Source organism: Grosmannia clavigera (assembly GCF_000143105.1).
Source record: "Grosmannia clavigera kw1407 unplaced genomic scaffold GCSC_117, whole genome shotgun sequence".
Taxonomy (NCBI): Eukaryota; Fungi; Ascomycota; class Sordariomycetes; order Ophiostomatales; family Ophiostomataceae; genus Leptographium; species Leptographium clavigerum.
In genome coordinates this window covers 25,434-39,359 of record NW_014040827.1, presented here as the reverse complement: position 1 = coordinate 39,359, position 13,926 = coordinate 25,434, and the positions used below count along the sequence as shown (strand labels likewise).

Genomic DNA, 13,926 nt, shown 5'->3' with positions numbered 1-13,926 from the left:
ATAGCTACTACCGGCCGCTAACTAGCTGCCTGCTAGCGCACTCCTACTAAATGCTACTTTACTACTACTACTAGCTGCTATAACCGCCTTACTGCCGCTAGCTGCAGCACTAAGAATAGTCTTAGCGCTACGCTAGCGCGTAGCTAAGGCTAGCAACTTAGCGTAGGACCGTCGCTTACTAGGCGCCGCTAGAGGCAGCGGCTAAGGAAAGACTACTACCTAGTTAATCTAGGCTAGCTTAACTAAGGCCGCTATAGTTTACAAGATCTGCTTAGGCAGCCTCTTTACTCTTATAGTATAGTAAAGCGTGCCGCTACAGCCGGCTTAGATAGCCGTAGCGCGCTAGGCCAGGCTAAGCATAATAGAATAAGGATTAGCTTAGGTAATAAGTTAGTAATAACTTAATAATAAGAATTAAGGGACTTACTATTACTTTAAGGGCAGTAGCAACTTAAGTCTACGCCTACAATAGTGTGCCTACGTCTAGAGACGTTAGCAGCAAGAGCCGGGCCACCTTTACCAACTACTACGTAAGTGTTAAGGTAAGCTTTAGCTTCTACTAGTACTAGTAAAGAACACTAAGGCGTAATGCAGCCTATTATGCTGTCTTAAAACGTTTGCGCTAAGAGCGCTAGTTGGTCGCTAAGAGCTTTAACTTATCTTTCTATAAGGCGCGGCTAAGTTTCTTAGTTACCGCCGTTAGGGCTATTAACCTTTAGGCGATTGCCGCGCAATCGCCTAGCGTTACAATAATATTATTAACCGTTATCCGCTAAAGTAGCAACTTATTCGTGCTAGCTAAAAATTCTTAAATGTATTAGGCTAAGCTCTTAATCTTTTTAAGGAGCTGTTAGTTAGCAATTAGCTACTAGCGCACATAAGTTAACGCACTTACTAACAAGCATAATGTATTATTAGCTATATAACTAACGTAGCGCGCTAGGTTTTTTAGTGTAGCTATATATAAGAATTTATAGTAGACGTTTAGATAAGCTTTAAAGATGTAGTTTAAACATAAAGCCTACTATAAGGTTAGCTATTACTTAGCAAACGCTATACTAGTAAAGACCTACGCTCTTAAGAGACGGTGCGTATGCTTAAAAAGAGCGTTTTATAAAGTCTATATCTATAAAAAAGTCTATTAAGACTTAAGAGTAGCTTTAGTTAAATATTATCTATAAGCGATTATTAGCTAGCTGCTATACAAAGTTATAAACTATTACATTAACCTACTATATAAGTAAGATTAAAGAAAAAAGGGCTAAAAAGGCAAGAATAGTCTTATAAGTATAAACGAATTCGTCTTAAATTATAGAATATACTTACTCTTTTATACCCTAAGGCAATAAAGAAGCTATATTATTAAACGTTTAAATGCGTCTTAAGAACTCGCCTAACCTTACTTTAATAGCAAGATAAGAAACGTCTAAAATTAAACAAAGGGACGTCTTAGCGGCAGACCGCCTTTATTGTCTAGTAGGCAACAGTTCTACAATCGGCAAGCGACAAACGGCTGCTATTGCCTTTATCCTGCCTTGCTAGTAGTCGGAAGTCGCAAGCCCTGCGCCGCCGTTTTCAGTTAGCGTACACTACACCCCTATGCACCTAGTGTCTAAGGCTAGCCCCCTCGCAACACCTATTGGCGGCAACCTAAGCGTTCCCCGACTAGGATCTAAGCTGCACGCCTTCTAAAAAGCTCTAACAAACAGGACAACCCGTGCATTAGGCAGGATCTAGCGTTTACTACCGCCATAGACTAAGCAGTACGTGTGCGCTTCCACGTTACCCGAATGCAGTCGCACAAGCAAGCAGTCCGCGACCGCTTAGCGACAGCCAATAACCTAAAGCGCTTAACTCTTTTTCCTAACTCTATAAGGGGAGGTTTTTTAACAAGCAAGTAGCTGCCGCGTGTGCACCTCTAGGCTAACAGGGGCGTCACCTAGAGAGGGGGGGGATAGTGTAAAGGTATTCTATACACGCGTCCCTACGCACCGGTTCGGCAACTAGTCGCTTACCAAGCGGCGGACTTAACGAACTATCTTAATACGTTGCACGGGACTAGCATAGCTACTTAGCTGCGCTACGCCTTACTAGGTTTACGCTACACCGCATCTTCTAGCTACGTATATATTAGCTAGCAAGCCTTCGCCTACTAATCTTTTATAGTTTGTTAAGTTAAAGTCTTAATATAATAGTACAAACTAGTTAAGCCTTTATAACCACGCATTGCACACTAGCCTTTTATATATAGTTAGTTATTCTTACTTACTTATTATTTCTTTATATTAGTAATATTTACTATATTATTATTTACTTTATTAACTTTATTATAAGCTAAAAAGCTATTAATACTATTAGTAATACTAGTATACTAGTTTCTTAACCTTACTATAAATGCTAAATAAGGCTTACTTAGTTCTTAAACTATACAAATACTACTAGTTTATAAATAGCGTTAAGCCTTTAAGTATAATAGTTAACTTTTAATATAATAGGCTATAGCCTAGAATAAGCCTTAGTTCTACTCTTAGCCTTTTTAAATATAGGGTTAGCCTAAGGTAGACACTAAATCTTAGGCTACCTTAATCTTAACCCTCTTATCTCGCCTACTTTAGGCCTAGTTACCTCGGCAGCTATACTATTTAGGAATAATACTACTATTAGGCTTAATATGCCGATTTTAAAAGAGATAAGAAGCTAATTAGCTAGGTAGGTCAAAGTATAAATGTTATAGAGTAGCTACTAGCTTATTACTTAAGGAAAGCAGGAGTGCTAAGGCTAGCTAAGACCTTTGCCGGCTATAGATTGGTTAAGCTAGGAAGAAAAGGATATATATACCTTTCTTTCTCTTTTCTTTAGAATAGCTTTTAGTTTCTTTAGCTTAGTTTTTAACTAATTTTATTCTTTTAACTATAACTTCTCTCTTTAGTTGAATCCTTATATTTAAGGCTTATAAACTATTTTTAAAAATGTTGCTATAATTGTTAACTAGCTAGTAATGTATATAATTACTAATATATATAGATTTTCAAGTGCTATAGGCTACTACTATACCTTTATAAAGCTTTTTACTTAGATTATACTTTTTTTTAACGCTCTTCTTATAAGTAGCCTTTAACCTAGTATAATAGTAGTATTTAGCCTACTAGTTAAGAAAGCTATTAAGGCTTTAAAAAAGGCTTTAATAATAACTCTTTTATTAAAACTATTTAGATTCTAGCAGCTTATTATTATTAAAGTTAATTTATTAAAGCTGTTTATTAAAGATGCCTTATATTAACTATACTTTAAAGTTAATTACTTAAGGCATATAGTGCTTTACTTTATAGCTTTTATAAGCTATATATTAAACTTAATATAATAGCATTATTTAATGTAAGAAAGGAAGAGACTTATAATTATTATAGCCTTATATAAATAGTATAGTTAAATTAAATTTTTAATTTTAGTATAGGTATATATTACTAGCTTTAATACTTTATACTATAGTCTATATATTATTAAGGTTTATAGTAATACTTTACTATATATCTTTACATTTAGTATTTATAGTATATATTTATTAATTATTATATAAACTTTACTTATAATTACTAAAAAGGTAGTGGCTACTATAATATAAAAATATTTAATTAAAACTTTAGCTTAGATCATTAACTAAAAGCTAGTAATTTAAGTACTATATTTAACTTAATTTTAAAGGTTTATAAACTAAAGAACTACTACTAAGATATTATATATAACTATATAAGTAAAAGTAGATTTTAGCTAAAGTTTAAGCTTATTATGCTATACTAGCTTTTATTTAAATTAGTATATTGTATATATATAAAAGACTACTATAATATTCTTGTTTAAAACGTTTTAAATAGCTTATATATAAAGTTAGTTAAGTTAGGCTATTATTTTATTATTTACGTTAATAATTTTTATATTTATTAGTTACTATCTTTAAAGTTTATAAAGCAAAGTAAGTAGCTAGTACTCTTATATATATTGAAAAACTAATAGTTTAAAAAAAGAAAAAAAGAAAAAAAGAGTAGTAAAGAATAAGTAGAATATAAATAATAAGCGCTTATATTAATAATAATAATATTAGTACTATTATAGTTAGTATACTATATTAGTTAATAATTCTTTAAAATAAGCTTTATAGTATACTATTAATAAAGTAAGTAGTTTCTTAGTCTAGTATACTATATAGTAGCATAATTATTACTATTATATATATAAGAATATAACTAAAAGAAGAAGTTATAGTTAAAAGAATAAAACTAGTTAAAAACTAAGCTAAAGAAACTAAAAGCTATTCTAAAAAAGAAAAAAAAAAAGGTACATATCCCTTTCTTCCTAGCTTAACTAATCTATAGCCTATAAAGGTCTTAGCTAGCCTTAGCCTGATTAAAGGTTAAATTAAGCTATAAAAAAGGCAAGCTAGTACTAGCACCCCCGCTTACCCTAAGTAATAAGATAGCAGCTACTCTGCAATATCTAAACTTTAACCCACCCGGCTAATTAGCTTCCTATCTCTTCCGAAATCGGCCCGTTAGGCTTAATAGTAGTACTATTTAAATTAAAGGGCTTATTCAATTTAAATAGTATAGCTGCTAAAGTAACTAGGCCTAAAGCGGGGAATATATGAGAATTAAGATTAAGGTAGCCTAAGATCTAGTATCTACCTTAAGCTAACCCTTTATCTAAAAAGGCTAAGAGTAGAACCAGGGCTTATTCTAGACTATAGCCTATTATAACATATAGCTAAAGAATCTTAAAAGCTTTAAGTTTTATACTAAGCTAGTTAAGTTTGCATAAGAATTAAAATAGCGTTACTTCTAGTCTATTTATTTAAGAAAGAGTTGTTGCTAGTATTATAGTTTTTATTAAGAGTAGTATTGCTAGTAGTAGTAATACGTCTACTTACATTTGCGCCTACGCCTATAGTAGCGTTTTCGGTAGCAGCGGCAGCGTTGTCAATACCTTTCGCGTTAGCAGCAAAAGGATAACTTAGATACAGTTATTCGCTTTTAGTTTCGTAGTCTTTGTTCCGCTTTGCGTAGTGCGAGTGATTACCTTTAGGGCATTGTCGGTGGCGCCGAAGATGGTAGAGAGGTTGATGTGCCGCTTTGCCGTAGGTGCCGCTAGTATCTTGCATGTCTTGTGTGCCTGCTTCGGCGTTGTTGTTGCTGCGGCGCTGGTGTAGCCGTCGTTGGATTTGTTGTTAGATAGCTTAAACGTAGCCATTTTTTTAGTGCTATGCTAATTACGTTGTAGCTAATTAGCTTTATTTAGTAACTAATAGTAAATAAGGTAATACTTAGTAAGCTTTACTAAGCGCCCTTAAGTATTCTACTATGCTAGACTACTATTATAGTATATATATATTTTATAAGCGCTTACTAGTAACGAATTTAAAAGAAGTAAGATGAAGTCTTATTTTTAAGCCTTTTATACCTTTTATCCTACCTTTTATCTTGCTATAAATTGTGTGCCTTTAGTAATACCTATTATACTAATAACTAATCTATTTACCTTAAAGCCTTTAGTAAGCTTAGTCTTATTTATATTATACTAGTATTTAAAAGAAAGGTTATAAATAGTTAAGTATTAAAAGTAAGTAAAAAGCGTGTGTATATTGAATTTAAAAGCACTACTAGTATAAACCTTTTTAATAAAAGTCTTATATAAGGTTTTAATCTTTAAATACCTTATAAGAAATTAAGGGCGTCATTTTATAGCTAGTAAAAGCTATATAATACTAAGCATTTAGCTATACGTAAAAGCAAGCCTTAGCTATACTCAGATATTTATTTAGTACACTAAGGTATTCTTTAAGCGCGGTAAAAGAACCTGCTACCTTTTTAGCGCGTCTACGTGCCTGCTAGGCAGTACTAAAGAGTAGTATAAGGTACGTAGTAAAGGGCGGCTACTTTTTGTATACTAAGGCCGTTTTCAACGCTTTTTTTGCGTTATTTAAGTGTTCTCCGTGTAAACAGGCATTACAAAAACAATGCATAGAAAATTAGCTAGTTAGAGCTATTTTTGGCGCTGCAGCAGGTGCCTTTTTTTAATTAGCAAGGTAACAGAGAGGGTGAAATTGATCCGATTATTGGTCGAAAGGAGGGGGTGGTCGAAAGGGGGGGTGGCGGACTTACGGGAATTATGCAAATACGTGGGGCGATATACGCGCTCTTGTAATTTATTGCTACTGTATTTACTATAGCAGTGTTAGCGTAGTGCTTTATGCTAAGCGCCCTGTAAAATTATTAATAATTGAATTAGATTAGCGATAATATCCACTAAGTCCTAGAGTAGCATCGCTAATAGTTTTTCCGTATGATTTACACTCGGCACTGTGTATTGCCGCTGTTATAGAAAAGCGGTGAGAACGAATTTTAGGTAGGGACCTCCGTACTCCGTAGCTATATATTTCCTTTCAAATTCCACTTCTTATCCCTGCAAATGTACAAACCTGGCCAGATCGCAACCGGTAGACCACAGCGCGACGGCCAAAAAAGAAACCAAGGAAGCCGCTTACGCTATTGATATCAACCAGTTGTTCATAATATTATTGGGGCGACCGCTTCGATGCCACTGCCGATATACTGTTTTCCATCTGTTCCCTTTGGCAGAAGAAAAAGACAAGACGCGAAGACGCGAAACGTCTGATCCACTTACCCTTTCCGTGTTCCATCGGACTGCAAGCCTCGTTTCTTATTTTCCGTCCAGTTGGACGGTGTCTTTTTTAGCTTACTCTTGTCATATTTGGTTGTCACTGGGGTGAAACCTGTATATCAATTAATCTCTTTCTCGCGTGCAGCGACTGGTTCTGACATGCACCAGCGAGCAACCAGCTAGCAGCACATTAGAAGAGGATATCGCCCCTGTCAAGATCGATTTTGGGACTGATAGAAACGTCTCGAAGGCCTTCACGTTTTAGGCTACGCAGCCACGTCTGCATTTTTCCCTGCTGTCTCTATATTTTCGTCGTCTTGTCATCACCTTTTCGTTGTTGACAGCCACATAACTACGAAATCGACATCAGGCCGCTTGACGCTGATATCCACATCAGTGGCACTTGAACGGGAGAAGGGAATGGGACAGGCTATCCGCCCGCTCTGTTTTTCTTTCCCATTCAGGCCATCGCCATGGATCTCATACGGCGTGCTTCACAATTCATGCCGGCTGCACCGACGCCTCAGCTCCCGTCTGTAGATGGCAAAGGCCGCATTCAACGAGCCAACCGATGGCGAGCCCGCCTTGCCTACTTCAGACAGCCTATGCGGTTGAAGGGCAACTCCAACATATCTGTGCCGCTAGGCATCGTTATCCTCTTTCCTTGCATTGTGGTGCTTTTGATCTTAATACTCTTCGTGAGGCATCCTAGCTCCCCAGGCAGGATACTGATGCCTGCAGGAGCACCTCCGGCTATTCGGTACGTCTTATTGTGTCAGCGCCTTCATGCGTGTGTATCTTCTGTCGGCTATCATCTTGGAGGACTAACACAAGCTTATGCAAATAGCAAAATTAGCGAAGAACACGATAAGGTGTTTGTCACCGGGTGCCTCGAACCAGATACGAGTCAGCCACGAGCGAACGGCGCTTTTGTGGTCCTGGCGAGAAATAAAGAACTGGAGGGCGTCATCCAATCGGTAAAATCTATAGAGCGTCACTTCAACCGGTGGTATCATTACCCCTATGTTTTCCTAAACGATGGCGACTTCAACCAGACCTTTAAAGACGTCATACGCAACTTTACCTCTGGCGAGGTTGAGTTTGGGAAAGTAGGGCCAGAGATGTGGGGATACCCAGATTGGATTGATCCCAAGGTTGCCAAGGAGGGCATCGCCAAACAAGGAGACGCCGCTGTCATGTATGGCGGACTGGAGAGCTACCACGCCATGTGTCGGTTTTATTCTGGGTAAGATATATGGCTCTAGCGAAACGCGTACTGTACTAATGTTATCAACCATTCTAGCTTTTTCTACAAGCACCCTCTCCTTGCCAAGTATGAGTGGTACTGGCGGCTGGAACCGGAGATCAAATATTTCTGTGACATCACTTAGTATGTTTTCTTCTTATCTTCATGAGGCCTGACACTTCATGTTGGTGACTACAGTCCTGCTTACTGTGACTCAGTGACCCTTTTTTAAGAATGATCGAGTCCAACAAAACATATGGTTTCACGATTGCCGTGAAGGAGCTCCGCGAAACTGTCCCTAACATGTTCCGATATGCATCTGCCTACAAACGGCAGAAAAACTTAGATTCGAAGGGACTCTGGGAGATGTTCGTCGAGCCACAGCCGGAGAAGGAGGAACCGTTAGCCGAAGATGATCCGAACTACAAGCTACCCCTTCCAGAGGAGATTCTACGCACAGACCCGTCTCGCAATAGCCCGCCCGAGATCGATCCGGAGGGTATGGAAGGCGAGAAGTACAACATGTGCCATTTCTGGTCCAACTTCGAGATTGCACGACTGAGTTTCTTTCGCAGCAATGAATATGAGGAGTTTTTTCAGATGATGGATCGCAGCGGTGGTTTTTGGATGGAACGAGTACGTCTTGATCTAAGTGTACCGAATTTACCGTCTGAGGTAAAGTGCTAATCCTTGCAGTGGGGTGATGCACCCATCCACTCTCTTGCAGCCGGTGTCCTTCTCGCTCCCCATGATATTCATTATTTCCGCGACTTTGGTTACCGCCACACTACCATCCAGCACTGCCCAGCCAACGCTCCGGCGCGACAGCTACCCCGTCAACCTTACCTCGAGAAGACAACGCTTGACGAACGCAAACGGACGGAAGAGGACCAATATTGGGAGAATTACGACGAGCCGAAGGAGAATGGCGTTGGGTGCCGCTGCCGTTGCGATACAGACATTGTCGATGTCGAGGGCAAGGAAGGCAGTTGCTTGGCAGAATGGGTTGATGTTGCTGGAGGCTGGGCCAGTCCTTGAAAAGCGTCGAAGTAGGCAGAGGAACAACTAAATGCAACGATGGTGTATATTCTAGCCGGGATTGTTCCACAGCACGATCAGTTGATATTGTCCTGTCGGACATAGGCGCATGATATAACGCATCTAAGAGAAGTACACTCATGCGAGATCAGCTATTCTCTGTTCGTTTAAATTCAACCTGCACATCCTGTTCTTGCGTAGATGACTGCTGGATTTGCCACATTGCATCTCCAATTCAAAAGCTAAACTTTAAACCTTTCCATCTTGGATCACTTAAAATTCGCCTTGTCAGAGGCCCACTGCCTCCATGGGCATCATATCAACCTCAATAACATGGATTGCTGTCTATTGGTAAAACGGCACCGTAACATAGACGGTTTCTTTTGAGGGCGGAATAAAGCTTGAAGCATAAGCCTCTTCTTACTTGTTACCCATGCTCGCTTCTATTGATCATTTCTGTACTTCAGTTTATTAGTTAGCAAGCTTCTGCTTGCCTTTCTCCCTCTACCCTTAGATTATAGACCCTCTTTACATGTCGTACCCTTCACTTTCACAAATGCAAAGCAGACCAAACCAGAGCAAGTGCAGTGCAGGTGACATAATCGATACAACAAATAAACCTGCATTGTCCCTTATGTCTTACCCAACCAGGCAATTGGCTGCCGACATAGCGCCAGTTTAGGAGGGGCGATACCCGAGGCCCGTCGATTATGTCGAAATCAATCATCTGCCTCCTAGGAGGAAGTCTCAGGCCCCTCTACCCAAAACCATGACCACCATAGGGCACAAGTATGTTTTCCCTGTAGTTCAAATGGTTCCTGTAAGCTAAGATACTGACGATCGTGATTGGGCAATGCCTCTACGCAACCGGAATCCCTACCGAGATATGTAGAACGCCCCGCCCCTTATATTAGCATTCTAGAGATAACAAACACGTTCATAGACGTGCCAGTCCTATCTTCAGAGGGAAGCTTGTAATCTCATGCGCCCTATGTAGATAGCTGCTGAAATGTGACCGATCAAGTAACACAAAGGCAGCCGTTTGTTATTCTACTATCCTATGAAAAGGAGACACAAAATTCCCAACTCTGCCAGAATTTGGGCAAGTTAGTACACACAATGCCTTCAAGTCATAAATCATTCAGGAAAAAAGCTCGGTAATACCCGAAAGTAACAAAAGGTGAGAGAAGGGGTTGTTAATGAGGAAATTGGAACTCGCTCCCAGGTAATGTCAATATGTAGCAGCGAAAACAGGACAATATAGCAGAGGATGGGTAGAGAGTACACTACATACTTGCAAATCCTCTACCATCCAGTCCCCAACAGGGTCAGGAAGAGCTAGGCCAGCAAAAAAAACCCCCCCGGGAAGTGCAGACGCCAGATAAAACAAAAGCCGCCTAAGAACCGCAACGCTTCTGCTATCCTGCCCACTTTATGGTCTCACAACACAATGGACTGCTAAGCACAACCTTTATGCAACTGTAGGTGCAGTGGCTCTTTCCTCTTCCAGTTTACGCACCAACTCACGCTCCTTTGGGCTCCTCGGATTGGCATCAATGCCCAAGATGGCAGAGATTCGTGTCTTGTCCTGGGAACCCTTCACACTGTAAAATAAATCCCGGTCATCAGGAGTTGTGCCTGGGGTTAACGGTGTCGCTGTTTGCTGGTGATGAATCCCGATTCCAGGCACCATGCTTCCTGCGCGCCAGGCTTGCTCTAAAACCAATGGGCTGGTTCTAGACCCATAATCAGTGGCAATCTTATCCCAGAAACTGAGCCGGTGGACCATATAGACAGCCTGCAGCCGAGTCATGTCAATTGGCTTGTGTAGACCAGAAAACGGATGAGGTGCGGGTGGCAGGGAAGTGCAATCCAGGCGGAGATTTGGTACTCCAGGGATCCCAGGCGCCGAGTGCGATGGGGAAGAGGATGAAAATGTGGCGGCCGGAAGAAGAGATGCGCTCTGCAACGACGAAACCAAGGGAGATCCATCGCTCAAAGACGGGGAATAGGTGCGAGGTACAGCTGAGGGCCCCATGACCAGAGGTAGCGCCATGGAAGCCGGCTTCGGCAGGATAGTTGGCAGGCGAGGGGAAGACACGCTAGAACCACTACTGACAGCAGCAGCCATGTTACTGGGAAGCTGCAGCCCACTGGGATCGGATCCGTAGCTGTCGGAGCTGCCGGGAGGTGAAGGCGTCGGCGAATATTCGTGGATAGGTGACGGAACAGAGGCCGAGAGGATGGGGGAGTGACAACCACCGGAGGAAGCGGATGAGACGCTCGTAGTGCGCTTCCGGCGGTTGCTGCCATGGCTCAGTTGGTGATAGTGGAGGCGGCAGGCGAGCTCTGTTTTCTTGAGGTGTGCCGCGATGTGCTTGTATGGCATTTTTTGGAGACGCGTCTGCAGCAGATAGACCTCCTGTGTGCAGCACGGTGATACATTAGCAAACAAGGTCTCCATGCAGGCCGGTTGGCTGTACAGCTGTGGCTATAGCTCCGGGTCTGAAACGCATCGGGCAGAACCATACCTCATCATCGCTCCATGCCCTGCCACCACCAGTCGAAGCCGGCTTTCGGTTCTTTGAGACGCCATAATCATGGCGATCAATGGCATCACACGTTGGCGTGTATGTAAAAGACGAAGCAACCTGCATGATAGAAGCCGTGCTGTTTTCAGTAGAAGTAGAGCACGAAAACACTGCAGAGCCAGACATGTAAGAGCCAGGCTAGAAGAAATAACTGCGGATGCGATATCAAACACGACCCTGCCGCCGGGGAAGAATCGATATATCGCCGAAGGCACCGTCTTGGCGCAATTCGTATGCCAAAGGAAATGAGACTGCCGCTGTGTCGATTAAGAAAGAACAGTCGGTTGGATCAAATTAACAGTCAAACGGGCGTCAAGGCTTCGTAGCGAATAAACAGCAATGAAGTAAGGACGATAAAGAGGACAATGAATATGATAGAAGGCCTTCTCTTCAAAAGAGTGGAAGCAGCCAAACCAGTTGGACAAAAAAGCTTGTGATGACAAAGGCCAGCTGCGAAGAAAGAATAGAGAAGAAGAAAAGATAGGACACACGTTAAGAACCGTGATCAAGAAAAGAAAGATTCCCCTTCTTCTCACCCGGAGAGAGTATATACCTGGGGTGAAATGAGCGAGTAGAACAAATAAAAGAGGAAGAAAAGCGACGAGGAAGATCGTAGGGAGAGCGAGCATAATTATGCATCGTTATCAGCCACATATCTTACTACTCCGTACGGAGGGTTGTGTTGAATTTTGCATGATTTGTCGCCAAAGCGCTGCCCGGCTGGTTCGTGGGAGACCCAGGGGTGGATTGCCGTCTGTGTGGATATCAGACGCATACACACAGACATAATACTCTTGTCGAAACACGCAACACAGCCATTTTTCTTTGCGGAAGGCCTAGTATTGACAAGCCAAACCAGATCGGAAACGTTGGTATCGAAGGGAAGCCAGGGTGGTTAGTGGGGGGAAGCGATGTGACAGATCAAAAAGAGAGACTAGCAAAAGCCTTACTACATACTCCCTAGTAGGTTCGCTAATAAACCATCTTCTGGCAATAAACAGCAAAAGAGGGGGCAACCAGGCAAAAATAAAAGAATCAACGTACTATATATGAGTACGTCTCTGGTCGTGTTTTCTCTGCAAGTGGCAAGCACAAGGGCGGGTGAAAGAGGGGAGGCGCCCTGCGCTTTACCGGTATCTTACAATACGTACTAAACCCGCTGACCGGAAATTGTCAAGTCGCCGAAACCTTCCATGCTAGGAGGGCGAGAAAGGACATCAGGCCCGGCTGTGTCCTTAAGGCGGACTGAAATCGACATTTTCGTCCGTTGTTCCAGCTCTGATTTCAGCAGCAATCTTCGTGGTATCCAAACATACAACGGGGCAGTAGAAGCTGTGGAGAGGCACAAGCCTGTGACTAAACCCGTATCCATCAACTTCAACGAACCATTGAAGATCGATCAAGACAGCCAAGAGCCATGCAGGTCTTGCCTCATGCAAAAACTCGCGCAAAACTAAAATAAAATAAGATTCCACCACCAAAGGGGAGACAGTGAGGGCACAGACATCTAGGTTACTTACGTCGTGCCAATTTGGCCGCCACTGGTAGAGAAGCTTGTTTCTCGTTCCACGCCCAATGCATGAGCGCAGGGCCCCGTTTACGACGTAGTTGTTTCGCATGAAAGCATTGACCTCTTGCCGCGGAATTCTTTATTTTCTAAGAGGCGTACATAGTATAGCCGCCGAGCAGACAGGGGTGCGGCCTTAATGGAGCCGTTGAAGCCGTCAAGAACTGTGTTGTTTTACGATGCGTTTCGAGGTTGTTGTCGCGAAGGACGTTACAGAGTTTCTGACCCGCTCATTGGACGAGGAATTGTCTCATTCGAGAGAGGGGCCCCATTTTCATAGAGCCTCCACCGTGAGCCTCCAAACCCGGCTTACGGAGCACGGGCTGGCCTCACACGGAGCTGGAGTTAAAACACAGCCTCGTTTCCGACACATAGCTCTACTATGTACACAATTTGCTTGCACGGGTACTCTGAAATGACAATTTAGCACAAAGCAACTGCCTTTTGTCTTAGGTAATAGCTGACTGCCCACCAATTTAGGTCCGCAAAGCAGCTCGTCTGGTCGTACTGTGCAAGATAAGATACATACCGCCGTTCTCGTTGCTTCGCATCGTGTATTGGGCTAAAAATGGCCACATTAGCAGGCGACTGCTACCTAAATAATAGCTTGTCTTGCCCTTTCCCCATTCGCTGCGGCTCTTCTTATCCATCCCTTGAAACTCGCTACATACTACGTCGTATCTACAAGGCCGGCCCAATTTCAACTTGGTGTCAGGTCTTTCCCACTCCGAGTCAGGGGTAACCAGCAGGTGGGGTTCATCTAAGCTCCACGCGCCAAAGACCATACTATGCATGAGCTGCGATAATTACTC

The 13,926-nt window shown here is 42.0% G+C and overlaps 2 protein-coding genes across 2 annotated transcripts; one reads left to right on the top strand and one right to left on the bottom strand.

Moving 5' to 3' along the window:
• Positions 1–7,145: 7,145 nt before the first annotated feature.
• Positions 7,146–8,956, top strand: CMQ_7756 (alpha-mannosyltransferase; the record flags this gene model as incomplete). Its single annotated transcript, XM_014319201.1, has 5 exons — positions 7,146–7,432; positions 7,520–7,918; positions 7,976–8,062; positions 8,137–8,554; positions 8,615–8,956. 5 exons carry the CDS (start codon positions 7,146–7,148, stop codon positions 8,954–8,956), a joined length of 1,533 nt encoding a protein of 510 aa, XP_014174676.1.
• Positions 8,957–10,427: 1,471 nt separating this feature from the next.
• CMQ_7755 (uncharacterized protein) lies at positions 10,428–11,613 on the bottom strand (the record flags this gene model as incomplete). Its single annotated transcript, XM_014319200.1, has 2 exons — positions 10,428–11,378; positions 11,488–11,613. The coding sequence occupies 2 exons, from the start codon at positions 11,611–11,613 to the stop codon at positions 10,428–10,430; spliced, it is 1,077 nt and encodes a 358-aa protein (XP_014174675.1).
• Between the last annotated feature and the right edge of the window lie 2,313 nt (positions 11,614–13,926).